The 23029-nt window shown below is 39.7% G+C and overlaps 1 protein-coding gene across 2 annotated transcripts in view; it reads left to right on the top strand.

The window, feature by feature from the left end:
- SP1 (Sp1 transcription factor) overlaps nt 1-22405 on the top strand; it is a 40842-nt gene extending 18437 nt beyond the window's left edge. For both annotated transcript variants that reach the window (XM_026000411.2, XM_026000412.2), the window contains exons 4-6: nt 15266-15434; nt 17959-18158; nt 18600-22405. In XM_026000411.2, coding sequence (XP_025856196.1) covers nt 15266-15434; nt 17959-18158; nt 18600-18913 — 683 coding nt within the window. In that variant the 3' untranslated portion in view covers nt 18914-22405. The remainder of the gene's footprint in view (nt 1-15265; nt 15435-17958; nt 18159-18599) is intronic.
- The last annotated feature ends 624 nt before the right edge of the window (nt 22406-23029 follow it).

Here is a 23029-nt window from a genome sequence, read left to right as displayed (position 1 = left end):
TTTTTTTCTGTATGTGGGTTTTTTTTTTTTTTTAAGATTTTATTTATTCATGATAGAAAGAGAGGGGGTGGTGCAGAAGCAGAGGGAGAAGCAGGTTCCTGATGCTGGACTCATTCCTGGGACCTTGGGATCATGACCTGAGCCAAAGGCAGAGGCTTCCCTGACTAAGCAACTCAGGTGCCCAGTGTATATGTTTTTAATGATACAAGTTAAGTAATCATATTACAGAAAATAATGAGAAACAGAAAGGAGAAAAGCAAAACTAATAACTACTTCCCCATCACAATTCACCAAATTCGGTGTGTTTTCTTCTACTTTATTTAAATTTTAATGTTATTTTTAAACATAACTTTATTCTTGGCATGCATGTAATTGTTCCTTGGTTCACTAATATGGTATAAGCATTTTTTCCAAGTTATTATGCTTCAGTTAATCATAATTTTTACTGACGGCTTGGTATTCCATCAGATTACTTAGCAGTTTTCTCATTGTTCACATTTTAATCCATTTCTTATATTGCTTTTGTAAGTAATTTGTTGGATATCTGTTCAAATGACTTTTTACATATTTGGATAAACTTTTATCTGCCTAGAATTATTTTTGAACAGTCAGGGCAGAGGTATCTATCTTTTTTTTAAGGTTTTATTTATTTGTTCATGAGAGACACAGAGGGGCAGAGACACAGGCAGAGGGAGAAGCAGGCTCCATGCAGGGAGCCTGATGTGGGACTTGATCCTGGGACCCTGGGGTCATGCCCTGAGCCGAAGGCAGAGGCTCAACTGCTGAGCCACTCAGATGTCCCAGGGCAGAGGTATCTAAAGTTATTTTGAACATAAGAGCTATCTCTGAGTCTCCTGACATGTAGAGCAGGAAAGGCAACTTGAGATACTACTTGCTATCTTGTGTGATCTCACTAGAGTATGGCTCAATACATTTTAGCATATAACATTAATATGTGGAACATAGCCTATGTGCAATAAAGATTTATTGAATTAAAATTAATAAAATAAATATTTTTCTTCTCCCTCCTGTGGTGCCCCCCCATCCCTTGTGGAGTATAGGTGTTTTTTTCTTTTTTTTCAATTTTCCCCTCTGAACATTTTTTCTTCTTTTTTTCCTTCTTCCTTTATTTTTTAATTTTTTTCTTCTCTTCCTTTTTTTTTTTTTTTTAATTTATTTATTCATGAGACAGAGAGAGAGAGAGAGAATGAGGCAGAGACACAAGCAGACTCCACGCAGGGAGCCTGACGTGGGACTCGATTCTGGGTCTCCACAATCAGGCCCTGGGCTAAAGGCGGCACTAAACCGCTGAGCCACCAGGGCTGCCCTCTTCTCTTCCTTTTTAAAAAAGGAATGTTTTGAACTATAGTTTGCTTTTTAAAACATCCTAATTGAAGGCAGCTGCCGCCTTCAGCCCAGAGCCTGATCCTGGAGACCCGGGATCTAGTCCCACATCGGGCTCCCCGCATGGAGCCTGCTTCTCCCTCTGCCTGTGTGTGTCTCTGCCTTTCTCTCTCTCTCTCTCTCTCTCTCTCTCTTTCATATGAATAAATGAATAAAATCTTTAAGGAAAAAAAAACATCCTAATTGAGGTGTAACTCATATACCATACAATTCACCCATTTAAAATATACAGTTTTGTAGATTTTAGTATATTTATACTATTGTGCAACTACCACCACAATCTAAGTTGAGAACATTTTCATTACCCTCAAAAGAAACACTGTGTGGCCCAATAGCTGTCCTTCCCTATCCTCACTTCTCATTCCCAGCCCTAGACAATCACTACATGCAGTCTCTATAGATTTGCCACTTCTGGACATTTCATATAAATGGAATCATACAGTATGTGGTCTTTTGTGACTGGCTTCTGTTAGTATAATGTTTGCCAGGTTCACGTATGTTGTAGCATGTATCAGTACTTCATTCCTTTTTGTTGCCAAATAGTACTTCATTATGGGGATATACCACATTTTGTTTATCCATTCATCAAACTGACACTCACTTGGCTTGTTTTACTTTTTTTGCATTATGAATAATGCTGTTATGAACATTTGAGTATAAGTTCTTATATGGACATAAGTTTTTATTTCTTTTTGTTATATACCAGGGAGTGGAACTACTGGGTTAGATTCAATTTTAATGAATTCCTTTGTATCTTTGAAATCTTAAAAATACAGTAGTCTGACCTTATCTGTTGAGGGTACGTTCAGCCTCTAATGGATGTCTGAACCTGAGGATAGTACTGAACCTTATATATACTGTTGTTTTTTTTTCTGTACATATAATTCTGTGATAAAGTTTATTTTATAAATTAGGCACTATAAGAGCTTAGCAACAATAATAAAACAGCGGTTATAATAAAATATAAAGTTATGTGAATGGGGGGCTCTGTCACAGTATCTTATTGTAAATTTTTTTTTTTAAGATTTTATTTATTTATGAGAGAGAGAGAGAGAGAGAGAGAGAGAGGTAGAGACACAGGCAGAGAGAGAAGCAGGCTCCATGCAGGGAGCCTGATGTGGGACTTGATCCCGGAACTCCAGGATCCCACCCTGGGCTGAAGGCAGACGCTCAACCGCTAAGCCACCCAAGCATCCCTCAATATCTTATTGTAAAAAATATATATCTTATTGTACTGTACTCACCCTTTCTGTGATGATACAAGATGACAAAATGTCTATATGATAAGATGAAGTAAAGTGAATGATGTAGGCATTGTGACATAGTGTTAGGCTATAGTTGACCTTCTCACGATAATGTCAAAAAGAGGATTATCTGCCTCCGACTGTGATTGACCATCGGTAACTGAAACCACAGAAAGAGAATCTGCAGATAAGGAGAGATGACTGTTTTTATTTATTGCCTCTCTTTTGTTCATATTTCTGGCCGTCTTGCTGTTTCAGTTATGTCCCAGAAACTTTGAAGTTCCCTTATTCAGCCATTAAATTCTGACTGTTTGGGGCCCCTGGGTGGCTCAGTGGTTGAACATCTGCCTTTGGCTCAGGTCGCAATCCAGGACCCTGGGATTGAGTTGTGCTTTGGAGTTCCCAGAGGGAGCCTGCTTCTCCCTCTGCCTCTCTCATGAATAAATAAATAAAAATCTTAAAAAAAGAAAAGAAATTCTGATTTTACTCCCTAAATATTTCTTTTTTTTTTTTTTTTTAAGATTTTATTTATTTATTAGAGAGAGAGCAAGAAAGAGCATCAGCAGGGAGGAGATGGAGAAGCAGGCTCCCCACTGAGCCGGGAACCCAATGCAGGTCTCCATCCCGGGACCCCGGGATCATGACTGGAGTCGTAGGCAGTCGCTTAATAGAGCCACCCAGGTGTCCCTACTCCTAAATATTTCTTATTCATGCATTGCTCTTCGTTAGAGCCATAGCCCTACTTAATTTTATTTTATTTTATTTTATTTTATTTTGTTTTGTTTTTTGTTAAGTAGGCTCCACACCCACTGTGGGGCTTGACCTCGTGACCCCGCGATCAAGAGTCACATGCTCTACTAACCGAGCCAGCCAGGCATCTCTCATAACCCTGTTTTAGGCCTTCATTATCTTTCACCATTATTGAGTGGAGTAGCTAGCCCAGAATATTCTACTTTTTTCTAATACTTCTGCTTCCAACTCTTATACTCCTTTTTAAAATTTTTAATTTAATTTATTTTTTAAAAGATTTTATTTATTTATTCATGAAAGAGGCAGAGACATAGGCAGAGGGAGAAGCAGACTCCATGCAGGGAGCCAGATGTGGGATTCGATCCTGGAACTCCGGGATCACACCCTGGCCTGAAGGCAGGTGCTCAACTGCTGAGCCACCCAGGCATCCCTCTTATACTCCTTTTATCAGAGCATGTTATTAATACTTTATTTTGTAAATTGTAGGGCAGTTATTATAGTTTCATTTTATAACTTCCCAGTAAGATAGAGCCTTTGTAATAGCCAGGATTCTAACTATCACCGCAGCTTAATACCGTATCTGGCACTTGTCCTTATTCCTGGACGTTTACTTACTGGGTTAAAAGAGTAGTCACTTTTTTTTTTTTAAAGATTTCTTTATTTGGGCAGCCCTGGTGGCCTAGTGGTTTAGCACTGCCTTCAGCCTAGGGCATGATCCTGGAGACCCAGGATTGAGTCCCATATCAGGCTCTCTGCATGGAGCCTGCTTCTCCCTCTGCCTGTGTCTCTGCCTCTGTGTGTGTGTGTGTCTGTCATGAATAAATAAATAAAATCTTAAAAAAAAAAATTTCTTTATTTTAGGAGAGAGCACGGATGGGAGGGGCAGGGGGAGAGGGAGAGAGATTCTTAAGCTGACTCCGGGCTGAGCATGGAGCCCGATCTCACAACCCTGATATCACAACCTAGGCTGAAACCCAGAGTCATATGCTTAACCAACTGTGCCACCCAGGTCCCCATCTTTGTTTTGTTTTGTTTTAAGTAGGCTCCACACCCATTGTGGGGCTTGAACTCATGACCCTGAAATCAAGAGTTGGATGCTTTACTGACTGAGCCAGCCAGGCGCCCCAAGATTAGTCACATTTTAAAGATTTGATCTGCATTGTGCCACCATTTGCTATATATATACAAACAATGCTGATTCCCTGCCCTACACTTTTGTGCACTTATGCTACTGGGAGTTGTATGAAAGTGCCTATCTCAGGGCACTTGAGTGCCTCAGTTGGTTAAGTGTCTGACTTTGGTCAAGCTCCCTGCTCAGTGGGGAGTCTGCTTTTTCCTCTCCATCTGTGCTTGCTCACTCTCCTTCTCTCTAATAAAATATATTTTTTTAATAAAATATTTTTTAAAGTGTTTATTTCTTCATGCTCTCTGCCATTTACTTCAGAAAATCAGTCTCATTTGAATATCTGTTTTGGATCTGATGATAACATGTTTTGAAGTTCATCTCTCCACGTCCATCTTCTCCCTTTACTCCACAGTCATGCTACACACCATGTTCTACTCCTTTACATTCCTTCACTTTGTTCCTAGTGTTCCCTCTCCTTGGTTCTCTTGCTAATGTTTTTCGCCTCGCTAATTCCTACTCATTCTTTAAAGTTTGGTCAAAATGTCAGAGAAAGTAAATGTCTCTAGAAAGTAAACCTCTGAAATTCCAGGCTGGGGAATTTACCTTTTTCAATACCAGAACATCATTGGAATTTTTTTTAAATTTTATTTTATTTATTTATTCATGAGAGACAGAGAGAGAGAGAGAGAGAGGCAGAGGGAGAAGCAGGCTCCATACGGGGAGCCTGATGTGGGACTCGATCCTGGGACTCCAGGTTTTTCTTTTTTCTAGTGAACTACAAGCTCTTCAAGAGCAGGAACTATTTCTTTGACTCCTCAGAGCTTAGTATAGTACCTGGAACAACAGAAAGTAAATAATTGATAAACATTTCTACAGCCTACTTTTAGGGAGTCCACATAGTATGGGACACTATAGGGATAAGCCTAAAGGAAGTTTATTTATAGTAAAGCCTGTAAATTGTGTGCATATGTGTATAATATGCTATAATAATTCTATAATCAGGAAAGATTTAATGTGGAAAAAGTAGGTTTAGAACAAAGTTATTTATTTTTAAAGATTTTATTTATTCATGAGAAACACAGAGAGACAGAGAGGTAGAGACACAGGTGGAGGGAGAAGCAGGCTCCACTCAGGGAGCCTGACGTGGGACTCGATCCTGTGACTACAGGATGACGCCCTGGGCCGAAGGCCGACTCTCAACCGCTGAGCCACCCAGGGATCCCTAGAACAAAGTTATATGGATTTGTGTCAAGCACAAATTACTAATGAATTAGCAAAGACTTATGTTCTGGAGCAGGAAGAAATAAGTTTCTGGTATCTGTTCTCTATTCTTATGTCATCTAATTTAATATAAAAGTATCAGAATTCTTTGTTAGATGCTTACCCACTTAGAGTTCTGGGAGCTGGACAGAAAAAATTAAAGGCTCTTACCAATTTGACACACAAAAAATAGTGACACAAAATACTTGTAGGATATACTGAGGTATAGACTACATAGTTAAGAAAAACTGAGGGCCCAGCATAATCATGATTTACTTAAAAAATATTTTGGGGTGCCTGGGTGCCTTAGTTGTTTGAGCATCCAACTCTTGATTTCAGCTCCGGTCATGATTTCAAGGTCACGTCAGGCTTTGCTCTGGGTGTAGAGCCTGCCTAAAATCCCCCCTAACCCCCCTCCCCCCATACATGTGCTCTTTTTCTCAAATAAATAAAAAAATAATTTATTTTTTTTATAGTTAGGGGATGCATATTACACTGTATATACCAAAAAACCTATTACAGTAACTTAACCAGGTGTGTGGGCACTTACTGTTTTTATGTAGCATGAAGTCTGAAGGTAGTGAGTCCAAAGTTCATGTGGCAGCTCAAGGTAACAGTAGAAACCCTGGCCATGTTTACTTTTGCCTTAGTGTGGGACAGCTGCCATGCTTGCAAGGCAGGTGCACCACCTTTGGGCATTGTGACTTCTTTCCAGACAGGATAAAGGAAGGAAAGGTGAAGCTTGATAAAGGAGGCAGCAAGCTTTTAATTGTTCTCATTTACTTATTTATTGAAGATTTTATTTATTTATTAGTGAGAGACAGAGAGAGAAGGGCAGAGACACAGGCAGAGGGAGAAGCAGGCTCCATGCAGGGAGCCCAACATGGGACTCGATCCTGGGTCTCCAGGATCATGCCCTGGGCTGAAGGCAGCGCTAAACCGCTGAGCCACCCAGGCTGCCCTAATTGTTCCCATTTAAAGAGCTTTCCTGAAAGTCTTACCCAGCAATTTTTACAGCTGATTGGCTAATACCTTGTCACTTGGCTACTTCTTACCTGCAAGGGTACTTGGGAAGGGGAATATTTGTAACCTGACACTATGTTAACCTGAGAAAAAACAGGTGGTTTTTAGGCAGAAAGAGGAAGAGAATGAAAACTAGGAACAAATAATAGTATCTACTATTGAGCACCATAGCCTAATGCATGCACATGCATACATATACCACAGAAACAACCACAAATAGAGAATGAAGACTCCACCTAAATAATTATTTATTTAATTTTTAATTAAATATTTAATTATGCCCATTGTGGGGCTTAAACTCACTCATGACCCTGAAATCAAGAGTTGCATGGTCTTGGAACACCTGGGTGGGTCAGCAGTTGAGTATCTGCCTTTGGCCCACGGCATGATCCTGGTGTTCTGAAATTGAGTCCCACATTGGGCTCCCTGTATGGAGCCTGCTTCTCCCTCTGCCTGTGTCTCTGCCTCTCTCTGTGTCTCTGATGAATGAATGAATAAAATCTTAAAAAAAAAAAAAAAGTTGCATGGTCTTCCAACTGAGCCAGCTAGGTGTTCCAAAATAAAACACTTTAAATTCAAATTAGATTATCGTCTGGGTGGCTCAGTTGGTTGGGCATCTGATTCTTGAATTGGGTTCCAGTCATGATCTCAGGTTTGTGGGATTGAGCCCTGTATAGGGCTCCTTGCTGCTTAGGGTGTCTGTTGGAGATATTTTCTTTCCCTCATCCCCCCCTTACCACATACTTGCTCTCTTTTTCTCTCTCGAATAAATATTTAAAAAATTAAATTCAAATTAGAAGATCAGGGCACCTGGCTGGCTCGGTTGGTAGGGCATATGACCTTTGCTCTTGGGGTCATGATTTCAAACATTGGGCTTGGAGCTTATTTACTTAATTATTTAATTAATTAATTCAAATTAGAAGAATCTCAGAAATGAGGTGATTGCAGAAAAGGAGAATTTGAAGAGAGAAGTGACAGACCTCAGGAAAAAATTAGAATTAAGGGAAAAAATCATTTCAGAAATAAAGGTGAAACTAAAAGGAACACATAAGTGAAGAAGCCTAACAGGTAATAACTCAGTAAAATAGAAAGTAAAACAATTTTTTAAATGAGGTAGAGTAGCTTTTAAAAATCAAAAGAAGAGGTAAAAGGGATTGAGAAAAAAATACTATAATAGAAGGCAAAGAGGGGCACCTGGGTGGCTCAGCCAGTTAAGGATCTGCCTTTGGCTCGGGTCATGATCCCAGGGTTCTGGGATGGAGCCCCTCAACTTGTGCTATCGCTCTCAAATACATAAATAAGATCTTAAAAATAATAATAGTAGGCAAAGAAAAACTGACATTCATATGAACAAAGTCTCCAAGGAAGAAAACAATCAAAGCCATGGGACAGAAAGAAAACTTTGTGAAAATGTGTCTGGGGAAATTGACCCAGAATGGCCAACAGGGAGACATAGTTTAGTAAAACTGATAGACTTTTAAGGGCAAAACAAACCATTTGTGTATCCTAGTTTAAAAAAAAAAAAAGGGATCCCTGGGTGGCGCAGCGGTTTGGCGCCTGCCTTTGGCCCAGGGCGCGATCCTGGAGACCCGGGATCAAATCCCACCTGGGGCTCCCGGTGCATGGAGCCTGCTTCTCCCTCTGCCTGTGTCTCTGCCTCTCTCTCTCTCTCTCTCTGTGACTATCATAAATACATTAAAAAATAATAATAATAATAAAAAATAATAAAAAAATCTAATCACTTAAAAAAGAAAGAAAATGGATTGCCACTAGACCTTTTTTTTTTTTTTTTTTAAGATTTATTTTATTAGGGATCCCTGGGTGGCTCAGCAGTTTAGCGCCTGCCTTCGACCCAGGATGTGATCCTGGAGACCTGGGATCGAGTCCCATGTCAGGCTCCCTGCATGGAGCCTGCTTCTCCCTCTGCCTGTGTCTCTGCCTCTCTCTCTCTCTCTCTCTCTCTCTCTCTGTCTCTCATGAATAAATAAATAAAATCTTTTAAAAAAAGATTTATTTTATTAGGGAGTAGGGGGAGAGGGGCATAGGCAGAGAGAGAAGCAAGCAGACTCCCTGCTGAGCATGGAGCCCGAGGATGAGGGAGAATGTGGGGCTTGATCCCAGGACCCTGAGATCATGACCTGAACTGAAATCAAAAATGAGCTGCTTAACTGACTAAGCCACTCAGGTGCCCCCTGTCAGGTGCCCCCTGTCATTTTTTGACAGCATGTGTAGTGTCAGAATGCAATTGATGAACATTTAGGAAAATCAAGGAAATAAAACGTGAACCAAGAATTTTATATCCAGACAAGTAGACCCCTAAGTATAAGAACCACAGACCGTTTATTAAAGACTTATTTATTTGTGGGAGAGACAGCACACAAAAGTAGGAGGAAGGACAGAGGGAGAGAGAAAATATTGAGCAGTCTTACAACCCCAAGATCATGACCTGAGCTGAAACTAAGAGTTGACACTTAAGCGACTGGGCCACTCAGGCGCCCTATATCAGTAAACATGTAAGAATTCAAGAAGTAGTGTTCATATGATCTCTTTTGTATGGAATCTACTAGAGCTTCAAATAACCAAAATAACTAGAGAACCAGACTATGGTTTCTAAATACTAATTTCTGTTAAAAGAAACTAGGGCTATTAGGAATACTTGAAGAAATAGCTGATTTTAGATCTAGAATAGGAAATTAATATTAAATGTGGGATATTTTGTCAAAGGACACAGGAGACAACTTGATAAATTTCTTTTTTTTTTTTTCTTTTTTTCTTCCCTATCCCCCCACCCACCCCCAACTTGATAAATTTCTGTGACCAAGTGTAGGATAGTTTAAACATCAGAAGAACAATAATTACAATGGATTGAAATATCAAATAAGTTTAAATCCTGAGATCATATTGATACAAAAAGGAATGACTGCAGGACACCTGGGTGGCTCAGGGGTTGAGCATTTGCCTTGGGCTCAGGGTGTGATCCTGGAGTCCCAGGATTGAGTCCCACATCGGGCTCCCTGCATGGAGCCTGCTTCTCTCTCTGCTTGTGTCTCTGCCTCTCTCTCTCTCTCTCTCTCTCTGTCTGTCTGTCTCTAATGAATAAATAAAATCTTAAAATAAAATAAAGAACGAACATGGTGTTCTCAAAATCATTCCAGAGACCAGATGAATAGAGGAGTGTATGAGAACTACCCTTTTGAAAATTCTTGAAGAAAAAAAAAAAAAGAAAATTCTTGAAGAGTTTTTCATTTCGTCTTATTTTAGTATTGCCCACGTTTTTTCTCAGAGAATAGTATATTTGATTTATCATGGTGGTCTTAAAAGTTCATGACTTCAGCACACGTCTTCCCTTTGAAGAAACTGAAAAAGTGTGTTAACTACCATAGCTATTTCTATAACTGATGGCTAGAGGCAACCACTGGGCTGGGTGAGACTGTCATTAAAGTGTGCCTTTGGTTTACTTGTTATTTTCATCATGGAAAGGAAAATCTTTAATTTATTTCATTGCTTAACCAATGCCACATTTTAAGATAAAACTGTTCTTTTTCTAAAACTGTTATTAAAAGAGGCTGGAAACAGATTCTGGTCTGATGTTGATGCTTTGTTGGCAATTCATCCCTCATTTTATTAAATGAAACTCCTTTTATTTAATTAACCCCATTTCCAGTTTTCGTATTTAAAAAAAATCCTTTGAAAGCATATTAGGGGTTGAGGAAGATACTAGTTTTAACTGTCCATTTTGTAAGAATTTGAAAGAGGCTTAGAGATAAGGTTTTACAGTGTCCTAATATCTAAGTATTTCTTTGTTTCACTTTTTACTGACTCATGCCATATCCTGAATATTACACTTAGGTTTCTCTTCCTTTTTTTAAGATTTTATTTATTAAAAAAAAAAGATTTTATGTATTCATTCATGAGAGACAGAGAGAGAGGCAGAGACACCGGCAGAGGGAGAAGCAGGCTCCCTGTGGGGAGCCCAATGCAGGACTTGGTCCCAGAACTCTGGGATCAGCCCTGAGCCAAAGGCAGACACTCAACCCCGCTGAGCCACCCAGGTGTCCCTACACTTATGTTTCAATAAAATGGAGAAAAATTTGCTTCTTTCCAATTGATTGGGACGGGGGAACTTTGGGGTTCAATAAATTGCTTCTTTGATTTTAATGGAGCAAGGGTAGTTTGTAAAGTACATCAAAGATAATTTGATTGTATGGACCATGTTTTTACTTTGTTTCTGAAACCTATTGTAGATAGCTGGATCTACAGTTTCATAAATTTCCCTTCTGAAGTTAATTTTTGATAGGTAACCACTGGTGATATTAATAGCATTCTGCTTACCTGTTGAGCTTTTTTGGGCTTATTTCAATTTCAAGAGGAGAAATTATCCATCCCCATTATGGGGAGCTTCCACTCAGTTTCACATATGGTTTTTAAGGCATTGATTAAAATAGCAGTGTATATCTTATTCCATGATTTCTCATTATGGTTTGCCCACAAGATAATTTCCTAATAATATTGGCTGTAGTGTGTTAAATGTTATGACAGATACTATGCTAAGCACCTTATGTATTACTTCATTTGTTTTTCACAGTAATTTTATGAGATGAGTAAAATTTCATCCTGGTTTTTACTAAGGGAGAAACTGATAACTAGAGAAGTTTCAACTGGCTCCCTGTCAGAAAGCTAATCAAATGACTGTTGCAGGGACTCCTATCTACATCTGTCCTACTCCAAAACCTGTTCTTAACCCTGTACTCCCATCCTTCTAGTTTAGCTCTGCCAATATCATGAAAATCTTGAAACATTCCTATTTATTTATTTATTTATTTATTTATTTATTTATTTATTTATTTATTTATTTTCCAATATATTTTAATGCCATTGGCTGGTGCTTGGAAGTGGTAGAGTGAGGGGCACCTGGGTGGTGCAGTTGATTAAGCATTGGAATCTTGGTTTCCACTTGGGTCATGATCTCAGGGTCCTGAGATTGAGCCCCATGTAGGGCTCCACACTCAGCAGGGAGTCTGCTTAAGACTCTCCCTCTGGGGCACCAGGGTGGCTTAATCTGTTAAATGCCTGCCTTCGGCTCAGGTCATGATCCTAGGGTCCTGGGATTCAGCTTCACAGTGTCTGGCTCCTTGCTCAGCTGGGATTCTGCTGCTTTCTCTCCCTGTGCTTCTCCTCCAGCTTGTGCGTGCGCTCTCTCTCTCTCTCTCTCTCTCTCTCTCTCTCTGTGTCAAACAAATAAAAAAACAAAAAGCTTTTAAAAAACAAAAAGCTGTCCCTCTGCCCCTCTGCCCCTCTGCCCCTCCCACTCTCTTTCCTTCTCTCAAGTAAATCTTTTTTAAAAGTGGCAGAGTGAGGGCAGCCCTGGTGGCCCAGCAGTTTAGTGCCGCCTGCAGGCCGGGGTGTGATCCTGGAGACCTGGGATGAGTCCCACATCGGGCTCCCTGCATGGGACCTGCTTCTCCCTCTGCCTGTGTCTCTGCCTCTCTCTCTCTCTCTCTCTCTCTCTCTCTCTCTCTCTCTCTCTGTGTCTCTCATGAATAAATAAAAAATCTTAAAAAAAAGTGGTAGAATGAGAAGGAAATCATGAAGAGAGCTTATTATTAGGTATAGTAACTCAGAATTATGTTGATGCACTGAGTAGAGTGGAGATTAGGTACAGAATTAAAACCAAGAGCTGAGATTTGTAGATACTGTTTGTTCCTTTATACAACAGATAAAAACAAAGCAGACCAATTTAGGATCTCCACTTACAGAAATCTTAAGTATGGATAGAGTCATTGACTTTTTTACAAGATACTTTCATAGGTGAATACTTATTGTTTAGTAGATGCTTTGAAAACTTGAGGATATGTTATCTATTCCTTTAAAACATTACTTCTGGGGCACTTGAGTGGCTCAGCAGTTGAGCGTCTGCCTTCGGCTCAGGTCGTGATCCCAGGCTCCCAGGATCGAGTCCTGCATCAGGCTACCTGCATGGAGCCTGCTTCTCCCTTTGCCTGTGTCTCTGCCTCTCTCTTTGTGTCTCATGATAAATCTTAATAAATAAAATCTTTAAAAAGTCTGTTCACCGACCTAGAGAAGTGTTTGAAAATGTTAAGTGTGACCTATTAGTACTTCATAAGATCAGTATACTGGGTCATGACCAGATTTAAGGAAAAAAAATTAAATAGAGCCCAGCAAATTTCAGAATACCCTTATTTATAAAGGGTAAGCATTCTTTGTGAAACTTTTGTTTCAATTATGTATCCATGTACTAGGTCACAGGTCAAATATATATTTTACTGAGTGTTACAAGTTTAGAAAGTTTGAAGAACACTGACCTAGAGCTTTGTAGCATTTATCTATTTTAACAAGAACAGAAATTATAGTGATTTTTTTTAAAGGTTTTATTTATTTATTCATGAGAGACACAGAGAGAGAGCACAAGGCAGAGATATAGGCAGAGGAAGAAGCAGGCTCCATGCAGGGAGCCCGATGTGGGACTCGATCCCAGGACACCAGGATCACACCCTGAGCCAAAGGCAGATGCTCAACCGCTGAGCCACCCAGGCGTCCCAATTATAGTGATTTTATACAGATTTTATCTTTAAAAGTAAATGATATCAAGTGACAGAATGTATGCTTGATATTTTCTTTGTTTTTCTAGCATTGTGAAAATCATCTAGTCTGAAATCAAAACCTCCCTGGGATATATAGCTGGCTGTACGGAATTAACTTTGACCTCAGTTCCTTCCTCTGTTCATTGTGTCAAAATTGATAATATAAATGTACTATCCTCTGCTGAATGTTTGGTACAATTTTTTGCTCATTTCTGGAAGTTTTACCTCTGAAGTTTCAATTGTTTCTAGTTTGGAATTAGTGTTATTTTTAGTCCTTTCTATTTGGTTGGCTCTATAGTATTTTGGCACTGGGAGTAAAGAATAGATTTGTTGGCCACTCCGTAACAGTATGTAACTTTATCTCATTCTTTTTTTGTGGGTGTATAGTATTCTGTTGCATAAGTTCATCATAATTTACTTAACTACTCTGATGTGTACCATTTGTTGCTAGTTTTTTGTTATAAAGCAATAGAAAATATTATTGTCACTTAATTTTGTATATTCATGAGTATATCCATAGGATATTGTTGATTCACAGTGGAATTACTTTGAAGATATATGTTTAAATTTTAATGTAATTTTATTTTTTTAAGTAAGCTCTGTGCCCAGCATGGGGCTTGAGATCACGACCTTGAGATCAAGAGTCATGTGCTCCACCAACTGAGCTGGCTGCCCCTAAATTGCCATGGGCAGCCTGGGTGGCTCAACAGTTTAGCGCCACCTTCAGCCCGGAGCCTGATCCTGGAGACCCAGGATCGAGTCCCACGTCAGGTTCCCTGCATGGAGCTTGCTTCTCCTTCTGCCTGTGTCTCTGCCTCTCTCTCTCTCTCTGTGTCTCTCATGAATAATTGGATGAAATCTTTGAAAAAAATAAAATACTGCCAAATTGGACTTCAAAATGTTGTGCTGATTTATCACCACCTATATATAAAAATGCCTATTTCTCCATGCCCTTGCTAATGCTATGTACTATTAGAGTTTTGGCTTTTCTTTTCCTTTTTTTTTAAATTTTTTTTTTGTTTTGACTTTTCGTGGGGTTTTTTATTTAACTTTTTGTGATCTGATAGGTGAAAAATTACAAAAGTTCCCTATAAAGAGTTGCATTTTAAAAATTAAATGAGGGATCCCTGGGTGGCTCAGCGGTTTGGCGCCTGTCTTTGGCCCAGGGCACGATCCAGGAGTTCCAGGATCGAGTCCCACGTCGGGCTCCCGGCATGGAGCCTGCTTCTCCCTCCTCCTGTGTCTCTGCACCTCTCTGTCTCTCTCTATGTCAATCATAAATAAATAAGTAAATCTTTTAAAAAAATAAAAATTAAATGAGAATGGGGTACCTGGCTGGCTCAATTGGAAGAGCATATGACTCTTGATCTCAGGGTTATAAGTTTGAGGCCCACGCTGGGTATAGAGATTACTTAAAGAGAAAATCTTTAAAAAAAAAAAAAAAGAAAAAAATTAGAGGCGCCCGGGTTGCTTAGTTGGTTAAGTGTTTGACTCTTGATTTTAGCTCAGGTCATGATCCCAGGGGTGTGAGATTGAGCATAGCATTGGGCTCTGTGCTGGGCTTGGAGCCTGCTTAAGAGTTTCTCTCTCACTCTGCCCCCCTTCAAAAAAATAAAATTTATTTTTTTAAAATAAAATTTAAATGAGATTGACCATATTTTTACATATTTATTAACTCTTTGTATTTTCAGTGATGGTTCCTGAGATTTTTAAGAATGGATAGCAGTATCAGTAAATATGGCTTCAAAGCTATGAAGAAATGGTGCTGTAAATGTAAAGTATCACTGAAGTGACCACAACTTGATGACCTCCTCTACTTCCCACCTTGACTCTTTCTTTTACTCTCTTAATTTAAGGTGATCATGGAGCTCAGCTTGGCCTTCATGGAGCTGGTGGTGATGGAATACATGATGACACAGCAGGTGGAGAAGAAGGGGAAAACAGCCCAGATCCCCAGCCCCAAGCTGGTCGGAGGACCAGGCGGGAAGCATGCACCTGCCCCTACTGTAAAGACAGTGAAGGAAGGTAAGTTGTTTCTTACCAAGCCAGTTTTAAGAGTACAAAGGAGAAAAATTAATGGATTTGGAGGTAAGCAGAAGAGGGTTGATTTTTTTTTTTTTTTTTAAACATTTAAGACTTGGCAGTGTTGCAAAGGGACCAGAGATAGTACAGTACACTTGATTGGGTTATATTAGGATTTTGTTTCCAGCTCTGATCCTTTCATCTACTCTAAATCCTTGGGCCTTAATAGGTGCCTGCCTTCTCCAGAGATAAGGTAATCAGATGGAGCCAGTGGTCAAATGATTATTACCATATGTCTGTTTTGAGATGGTTTTAACAACATTGCTTGTAAAATAGTCTTGCAAAGAAAAAGAAACATACCTACTGTAATTTTTTTTTTTTTACAGTGGCTGTTTGAGAATTATAAGGGTTTTCAGAGTTTATGTTCCCTCAAAATAGACATGCTTACTCCAGATAGAAAATTCTTCCATCATGGAATCTAATGTGTCATGTAGAACAAAGTTCTGACAAATATTTCTCATTAGTAGAATATTTGGTTTTATTTAGTATTATCTCTGAAGAGTTCCAAGTTTGTTTTTCTTCAACTCACTGCTTTTGAAAGAGAATATAGAAAGTCATACAGATTTTTTAATGCCTTTGGAAAAAAATCTAAGTTTTGTCTCAACAGAAATAAGTACAAAAAGAAAAGCACCAAAACCAAATATAATTTAAGTTCCTTATAGGTTAACCCTACATTACAGAAAAAAATCTGAATCAGAAACACTGAGGGGTACCTGACTCAGTGGAGCATGTGACTCCCAATCTTGGGGTTGTAAGTTTAAGCCCCATGTTGGGTGTAGAGATTACTTAAAAATAATAAAATCTTTAAAAAAAAAAAATTTAAAGTGGATTTAAATTTTCAAAGGAAACTTTGATTTCCCCCTAAATGTGATTTCATTTCCGTTATGGTTTTTTTTCTCTGCTGTTAAAACTCAAGAAAAGTCCCTCTTGGAAATCTCCCCAATACCCACTAATGGATCACACATGGAACAAATTGGTTTGGCAAAAACATTTCAGAACTGATTTCTGAGAGGAGCTTAGGGATTTCTTTATATAGGGGGGAACTATATATATTGTTTTATATATATATATATATATATTTTTTTTTTTTTTTTCTCCCCTACCTTAAATTAGTTAGGGTTTTTATTCTCCTCTTTTAACTTTTATCTAGCCCATCTTTCTCTTCCACTGAAGTCCCTGATAGTGCTCTGGCTTTTCAGCTTTTAATATTTACCATTTGGCTCTTGACCTTTATTTTAGAAAATAAGTTCATAGTTGTAAACCATTATATTTTCTTTAAAGTTCTCCATGAGGTGTTCAGGTGGCAAGATCTTTTGTTCCTTAAATAAGCTCTCAGCCAAAAATAGCACCATATTCACAGTTCTCATAGAAAATGCTTGTTTTGGGGCACCTGGGTGGGTCACTGGTTGAAGCATCCGCCTTTGGCTCAGGTCATGATCCTGGGGTCTTGGGATCGAGTCCCAAATCATCAGGCTCCCTGCAGGGAGTCTGCTTCTCCCTTTGCCTGTGTCTCTGACTCACTCTCTGTGTCTCTCATGAATAGATAAATAAAATCTTGAAGAAAAAAAAGAAAAAGAACATGCTTGGGGGCACCTGGGTGGCTCATTAGTTGAGCGTCTGCCTTTGGCTCAGGTCATGATCCTAGGGTCCTGGGATCAAGTCCTACATCTGGCTCCCTGCTTTTCCCTCTGCCTGAGTCTCTGCCCCTCTTTGTGTCTCTCATGAATGAATAAATAAAATCTTAAGAGAAAAAAGAAAGGAAGAAAGAAGAAAAGGAAAAGAAGGGAGGGAGGGAGGAAGGAAATGCTTGTATTAAGACAAACTTTGTGAAAAATACAAGAAGCCTCACAGACTTCACAAGTCATCGGAGAGCAATTATCTCTTCACACATCAAACATCAGAATTGATTAAGGAATAGAAAAACAGGAAATAGTAAATATCCAGTAGAGAACAAATTTAAAACTTGAATTTGGGGTATTAAGAATCAGAATCAACTAAAGATTTATCTGTTTTATTTATTTATTTAGAGGGTACGAGCAGGGGTAGGGGAAAGGTTGAGGGAGAGAGAGAATTTCAAGCATATTCCATGCTGAGCGCAGAGCCCAGCATGGGACTCAGTCACATGACCCGAAGATCATGACCTGAGCCTAAATCAAGAATCAGATGCTTAACTGACTGAGCCACCCAGGCACCCCTAAAGATTGATATTTTGGTACTAAAGAGAAGCCTGCCCTCCCTCCTTCCCTCTGTCCCTCCACCCCCAACATGGGGCTTGAACTCATGACAACAAGATTAAGAATTGCATGCTCTATTGACTGAGCCCACCAGGTGCCCCAAGAGAAGTGTTTGTTTTTAAATAGAAATTTGGGTTGGTTTTGAGTGGGTCAGGAAATAAATGTTAACACTTTGGGGTTCTTTAATTCTTGTCTCTAGAATGCATTATGAATAGTTGTGCTCTTATTTTCAGAGGCTCTGGGGATCCCGGCAAAAAGAAACAGCACATTTGCCACATCCAAGGGTGTGGCAAAGTGTATGGCAAGACCTCACACCTACGGGCACACTTGCGTTGGCATACAGGCGAGAGGCCATTCATGTGTACCTGGTCATACTGTGGGAAACGCTTTACACGTTCGGATGAACTACAAAGACACAAACGCACACATACAGGTGAGAAGGAGCCCTGGGAGGAAAGAAATAGCATAAAAAGACACAAAATATATCTATGAAATAATTAAATTTCTGAGCAAATTAAGTTTGAAAGTGAATATATGGAACATAAATGATTCGAATTGGAGTTTATCTGGAAAACCTTTCAGAAGGAAGGAGCTAGGTGTTCAGTGGGATTTTAAAGGAGGACCATGGCCCCATTATTCTTCTCGGTCCTACCTTACTTTTCTACTGTAGTCCTTCCTTTCTGGTACTCTTTGACCTTTACCTATTTTTCTGCCCCCACTCTCTCAAAAAGAAAAAGATACCAGATTTTTCTTGTTTTTAATACCTTCTAAGACTAATATTCTGTCCCATATAGTTTGAAAGCAGTAAATTGGACAAGGTAACCCTACTTCCTAAGATGTTCATTTCTTGTCTTCTTTCTCTTCTTTTACCAAGGTGAGAAGAAATTTGCCTGCCCTGAGTGTCCCAAGCGCTTCATGAGGAGTGACCACCTGTCAAAGCATATCAAGACCCACCAGAATAAGAAGGGAGGCCCAGGTGTATCCCTGAGTGTGGGCACTTTGCCCCTGGACAGTGGGGCAGGTTCAGAAGGCAGCGGCACTGCTACCCCTTCAGCCCTTATTACCACCAATATGGTAGCCATGGAGGCCATCTGTCCAGAGGGTATTGCCCGTCTTGCCAACAGTGGCATCAACGTCATGCAGGTGGCAGATCTGCAGTCCATTAATATCAGTGGCAATGGCTTCTGAGATCAGGCACCCGGGGCCAGAGACATATGGGCCATACCCATCAACCCTGGGATACAAGGTAGCATGGGTCCAAGAGACATGTGGGAGAGAGAGCCATGAGGCATTAAAATGCATGGTGGTGGGAAGAATTGGGGGAGGGATACAAGAGATGGGGTCCTGGCACCCATCTATTATCATCAGTACCTCCTGAAGTGAGAAACGTTATTGAAAATTCTGTTGGTGCCACCCTTTATGAGCATTTATTTGACCCCACACAGTTTCTTACACTTCTTTCCCCAGCCTTCCCTTCTTGCATTTCCCTTCTCAGCTCCCCCATGATGGATCCCCCCCTTTCCTAAAGCCATCATGCCTTGATAAATATATATGATCATTGAAATACTTTTTAACAAAAAAAAAAACAGATTCTATATTATATATATATATATATATATATATAAAAGATATATAGAGATGCATTTGCAGGGGTTGGCTGGGAGGAGGAAGGAGACCATTCTGTGACCAAAAATACCTTGGTCATTTTTTTATATTGCCTTATTTCCCTATGGCTGAGCCTTGTTGTGACACATCAAGCTTTTCTATAGATGTTGTCTTGGCTTCCCACCAGATTAAGCGTTCATATGCTCTGCTTTTAGTTTATATATACATACATAATGTTTTTTCTTAATTTTGTCTTTTTATTTGGGATCAGCTTCTTGTACTCTTTTCTTGACTCAACCTTTCTGTCTCCCTTTCTCTCACCTGATCACTTCATGTTTTGGTTTTGATAATGATCCCTGGATGAGGCACTTCTGTCAATCTTTTAAGGTCCTTGGTCCTAGCAGCAGAGTGGAGAGAGCCTTGAAGCCCAGGCTGATGCTTGAGTTAGCTGTGGAGAGAGTGTTCAAAATACTACTGACGCAGGCACCCTCTTGGCGCTGGAGAGTCCAAGGCACCTCTCCTCATTAGCTGCTCTAAGCATCAAGAGTCAGAAGTCTTTCTATGGAATTGTACAAAAGACCCTTTAAAGGTTATATAATCTGGGATCAGTTTGTATAAATTGTCAAAAATGGTCAAGTAAAAGCTAGGGGCTTTCAATAGGAAAATGATGTGCTCAGAAGTGGAAGTGACTCAGAGTAGTCCAGTTCAGGAGTTAGTAGAGTATTTGGACATTTGTACAGCTGTCTTCCAAAGTAGTTCTGAGCTTTGGTGTATGGGTTTCTGAGGTCACATTCTGAAAGGAAATGCACTTCCTCTTTTGAACATCCCCAGTAGTTTCTTTCTCATGTTATTAAGGAGCATCAGCCAACGAATCTGTTCGGGTTTCCATTCCGCAGAACTCCAGAGCATGTACTAGTGGCAAGGCAGAGGTTCTTTGATCTTTTCCCTTAACTCTTCCTTGGGTGGTTCCTGAGGGAAAAGGAAGCACACGATCATGGGAGTGATAGCCCAGAACAAAAAGAAATCTTGTCTTACCACTGTGGTTTATAGGAGAGATCGGGAGACACCATCCTGCTTTCTCCATGGCCTGATTCCTGAAGAGACTGATCCAAAAATTATAGCGGCAGGGAACTCTTAGTGCATTTGGCACTGAGATTTAAATGCAACCAGAGTTGTCCTCAAGGCCCAGCCATTAAAACGTTGTCTCTCTTGACCTTCTGGTATCTTGTCAGAGAGCTTTTCACTGTGAGGAAGTGTGGAAATGGCTGTGTGTATGTGTGTAACCTGTTAGGTTGGGGATAGGTTTTCTGTTAGCCTATACTAAAAAGAGACCTGCAATAAAAAATTGCCCTGATCTGATAGAAAATGAAGTGTTTGTGTATGACTGTGTGTGAGTGTGTGTTTGTGCCTGTATATATCTACACACAGATGAGAAATTATATTTGAAATTGTTGGAAAATAAATCAAATTCAGCTCAAAATGCCTTTCAGGCCCATTACCTAGAAATCTGTCTTTAAACCTGGGTATGTTCCTGAGGTCATTTCTTTGCTTATGCTAAATTAGTTACAGTTAATGATGGGGGATATTCTACTGCACTTTTGAAGAAGAAACTATTTTTGTTTGAAAGTGAAACCAACATCCAGAACTATACCAGAGTCCTAGTTTCTTTCATAAGTCTTTTTACCTTGACTACAAATAGATGATACTATAATTCTACTATATATTTTATATCAAATCTATCCAAATTAGGGTCTGGGTAAGTTTGTGTTGTTGTTTATCCTGAAATACAATAACTTAATATTCTAAACAGTAGTTCGCTCCATTTGGTCCTTTCTCTGCAGACTTTAACACGCTCAGGAACTATTTTGAGGAACTTTCCCCAGATCAAATTAATATTGAAGTAAAAATCATCCATGCCCAGCCACTTATCACACACCCTTTATTCCCACTGAAAGGCAGAACTCAGAACCTGTTATTTTATGTCTGTAATCATGTACATGTAGGCATCTTTTGGAAGAAAGGGGCAGGATAACTCACCATAGTGTGTAGTATTTTGCTAGAGAATTTCAAGGAATGGAATCTTCCCCAGTATGAAATTATTTGATATAAACCAGCTTAATGATGCTGAGGACTACAGGTGTTTAGAAGGTTATCTCATGATGATTTTGTCTAGGTTGGAATGCTGGTTTACCCTCGACCCTTCATTAACATTGCTATAAGTGAATTCATAATCCGTTCTTTCCACTTACCCTCTTTCCTTATCACCAAGGAAGCTCCAGATCCAGTATCTTGTTTGGCCCCCAAACTGAAGCAGCTTCTGCTCTTGTCTCCCAGCAGCAGTGAGCCACTCAGTCTTTTCCACAGGGAGTTAGGAGCCTACATTCCCTGAGTCATGAGCTTATTGCTGAAAATCCCTTTCCCTGAACATTTTGGCCAGCAGAAATTAATGTAACTGACAGGCATATTGATTCTAACATTTTTTTCATGAGTTGCTTTTTTATTTAAATTTTTTAAATGACCAAACCTGTGGGGCAGGGGATGCCCAGAGGAGTGGTAATATTAAAGCTCTCATTCCCTTGCCCTTTCAGGTTGCCTATTCACATTCATCTGCGTGCCATTTGACTGTCTCACTTTTAACCCAGAGCAGTAACAACCCACACCATCTTCCTTCAGGGACCTCCCAGCTGGCACCCTGTTTGTGGGTGCTATGCAGAATGCAATTTAATGGATATTTCTCAGCCTGATTCAGAATAAATAGAACCCTTGATCCCAGAAAGTATAGACTGAAGTGTGGGGTAAAGATTATGATTGGGGGAGGGTTAGAGACAAAAGCTGTAAATTACTATGGCTGATTGATTTATTTCTACTATATACATATATATATATATTTTTTGCTTTTGTATATCCTATATAGGAAACTAAGCATTGTATTTTTTTAACAAATCTGAGAAAGCACTATGAACTGCAGATGTTTGACTTTCAGAATATATTTTGTATTGTTAATATCTTCACAATGTGTGAATACTGGAAGCTGCAGATCTTTGCTAGGACGCAATAAATTTATATACTTTGTGAGGGGTTCTTCTGGGGGTATTAATCAGGCCCCTGTTATGCTTTGGGGGAGCCCTGGTGCTACTCGCTTAGAGTTTTCATTCAATTTTAAGTACCCTGATGCCTTTTGGACCTTGGGATCAAAGCAAACAATTTTTGGAGATCCCGGTACCAAGGAAATGTGGATAGTCTAGCTGCCTCAAGTGAGGGACCCTTAGCATAGCTCTCCTTCCCCCTATTCAAAGCTGGGTAGCCTCTTGGGGTGGGGAAGAGAAATGTGAAATCTCAGAGTTTCATCTCCCTTAGAAGAGAGCCAGTAACTTATATGCAAGGATGAAAGGTGGCAGCAGTAGTTTTGGGGAAAGAGAGGAGGATATGGCACTCCTCCAATCCCGGAAAGCATTGCTTTTGAAACTGCTGATAAAACATGGGCAGGTTATTACTTTTGTTTTGGAGCCTGTGTTCTCTCTGGTGCCTCTCTTGGCTCTCCTCCTGGGGTACAGACCTCTTCTAGGAGGATGAGCAGACCAGCTTTGAGGTTGACCTGTTTCTTTTCTTTGTCTGCCTTCCCTAAACACCAGCCCCCAGGAGGATATTAAGCAGCCTTAAGCTTAAATTCCTACTCCCTCTTCCCAGTTTGGCTCACTT

The sequence above is a fragment of the Vulpes vulpes genome, chromosome 8, assembly GCF_048418805.1.
Source record: "Vulpes vulpes isolate BD-2025 chromosome 8, VulVul3, whole genome shotgun sequence".
Taxonomy (NCBI): Eukaryota; Metazoa; Chordata; class Mammalia; order Carnivora; family Canidae; genus Vulpes; species Vulpes vulpes.
The sequence above is the reverse complement of the archived record's forward strand: the minus strand, read 5'-3'. Positions and strand labels throughout refer to the sequence as shown.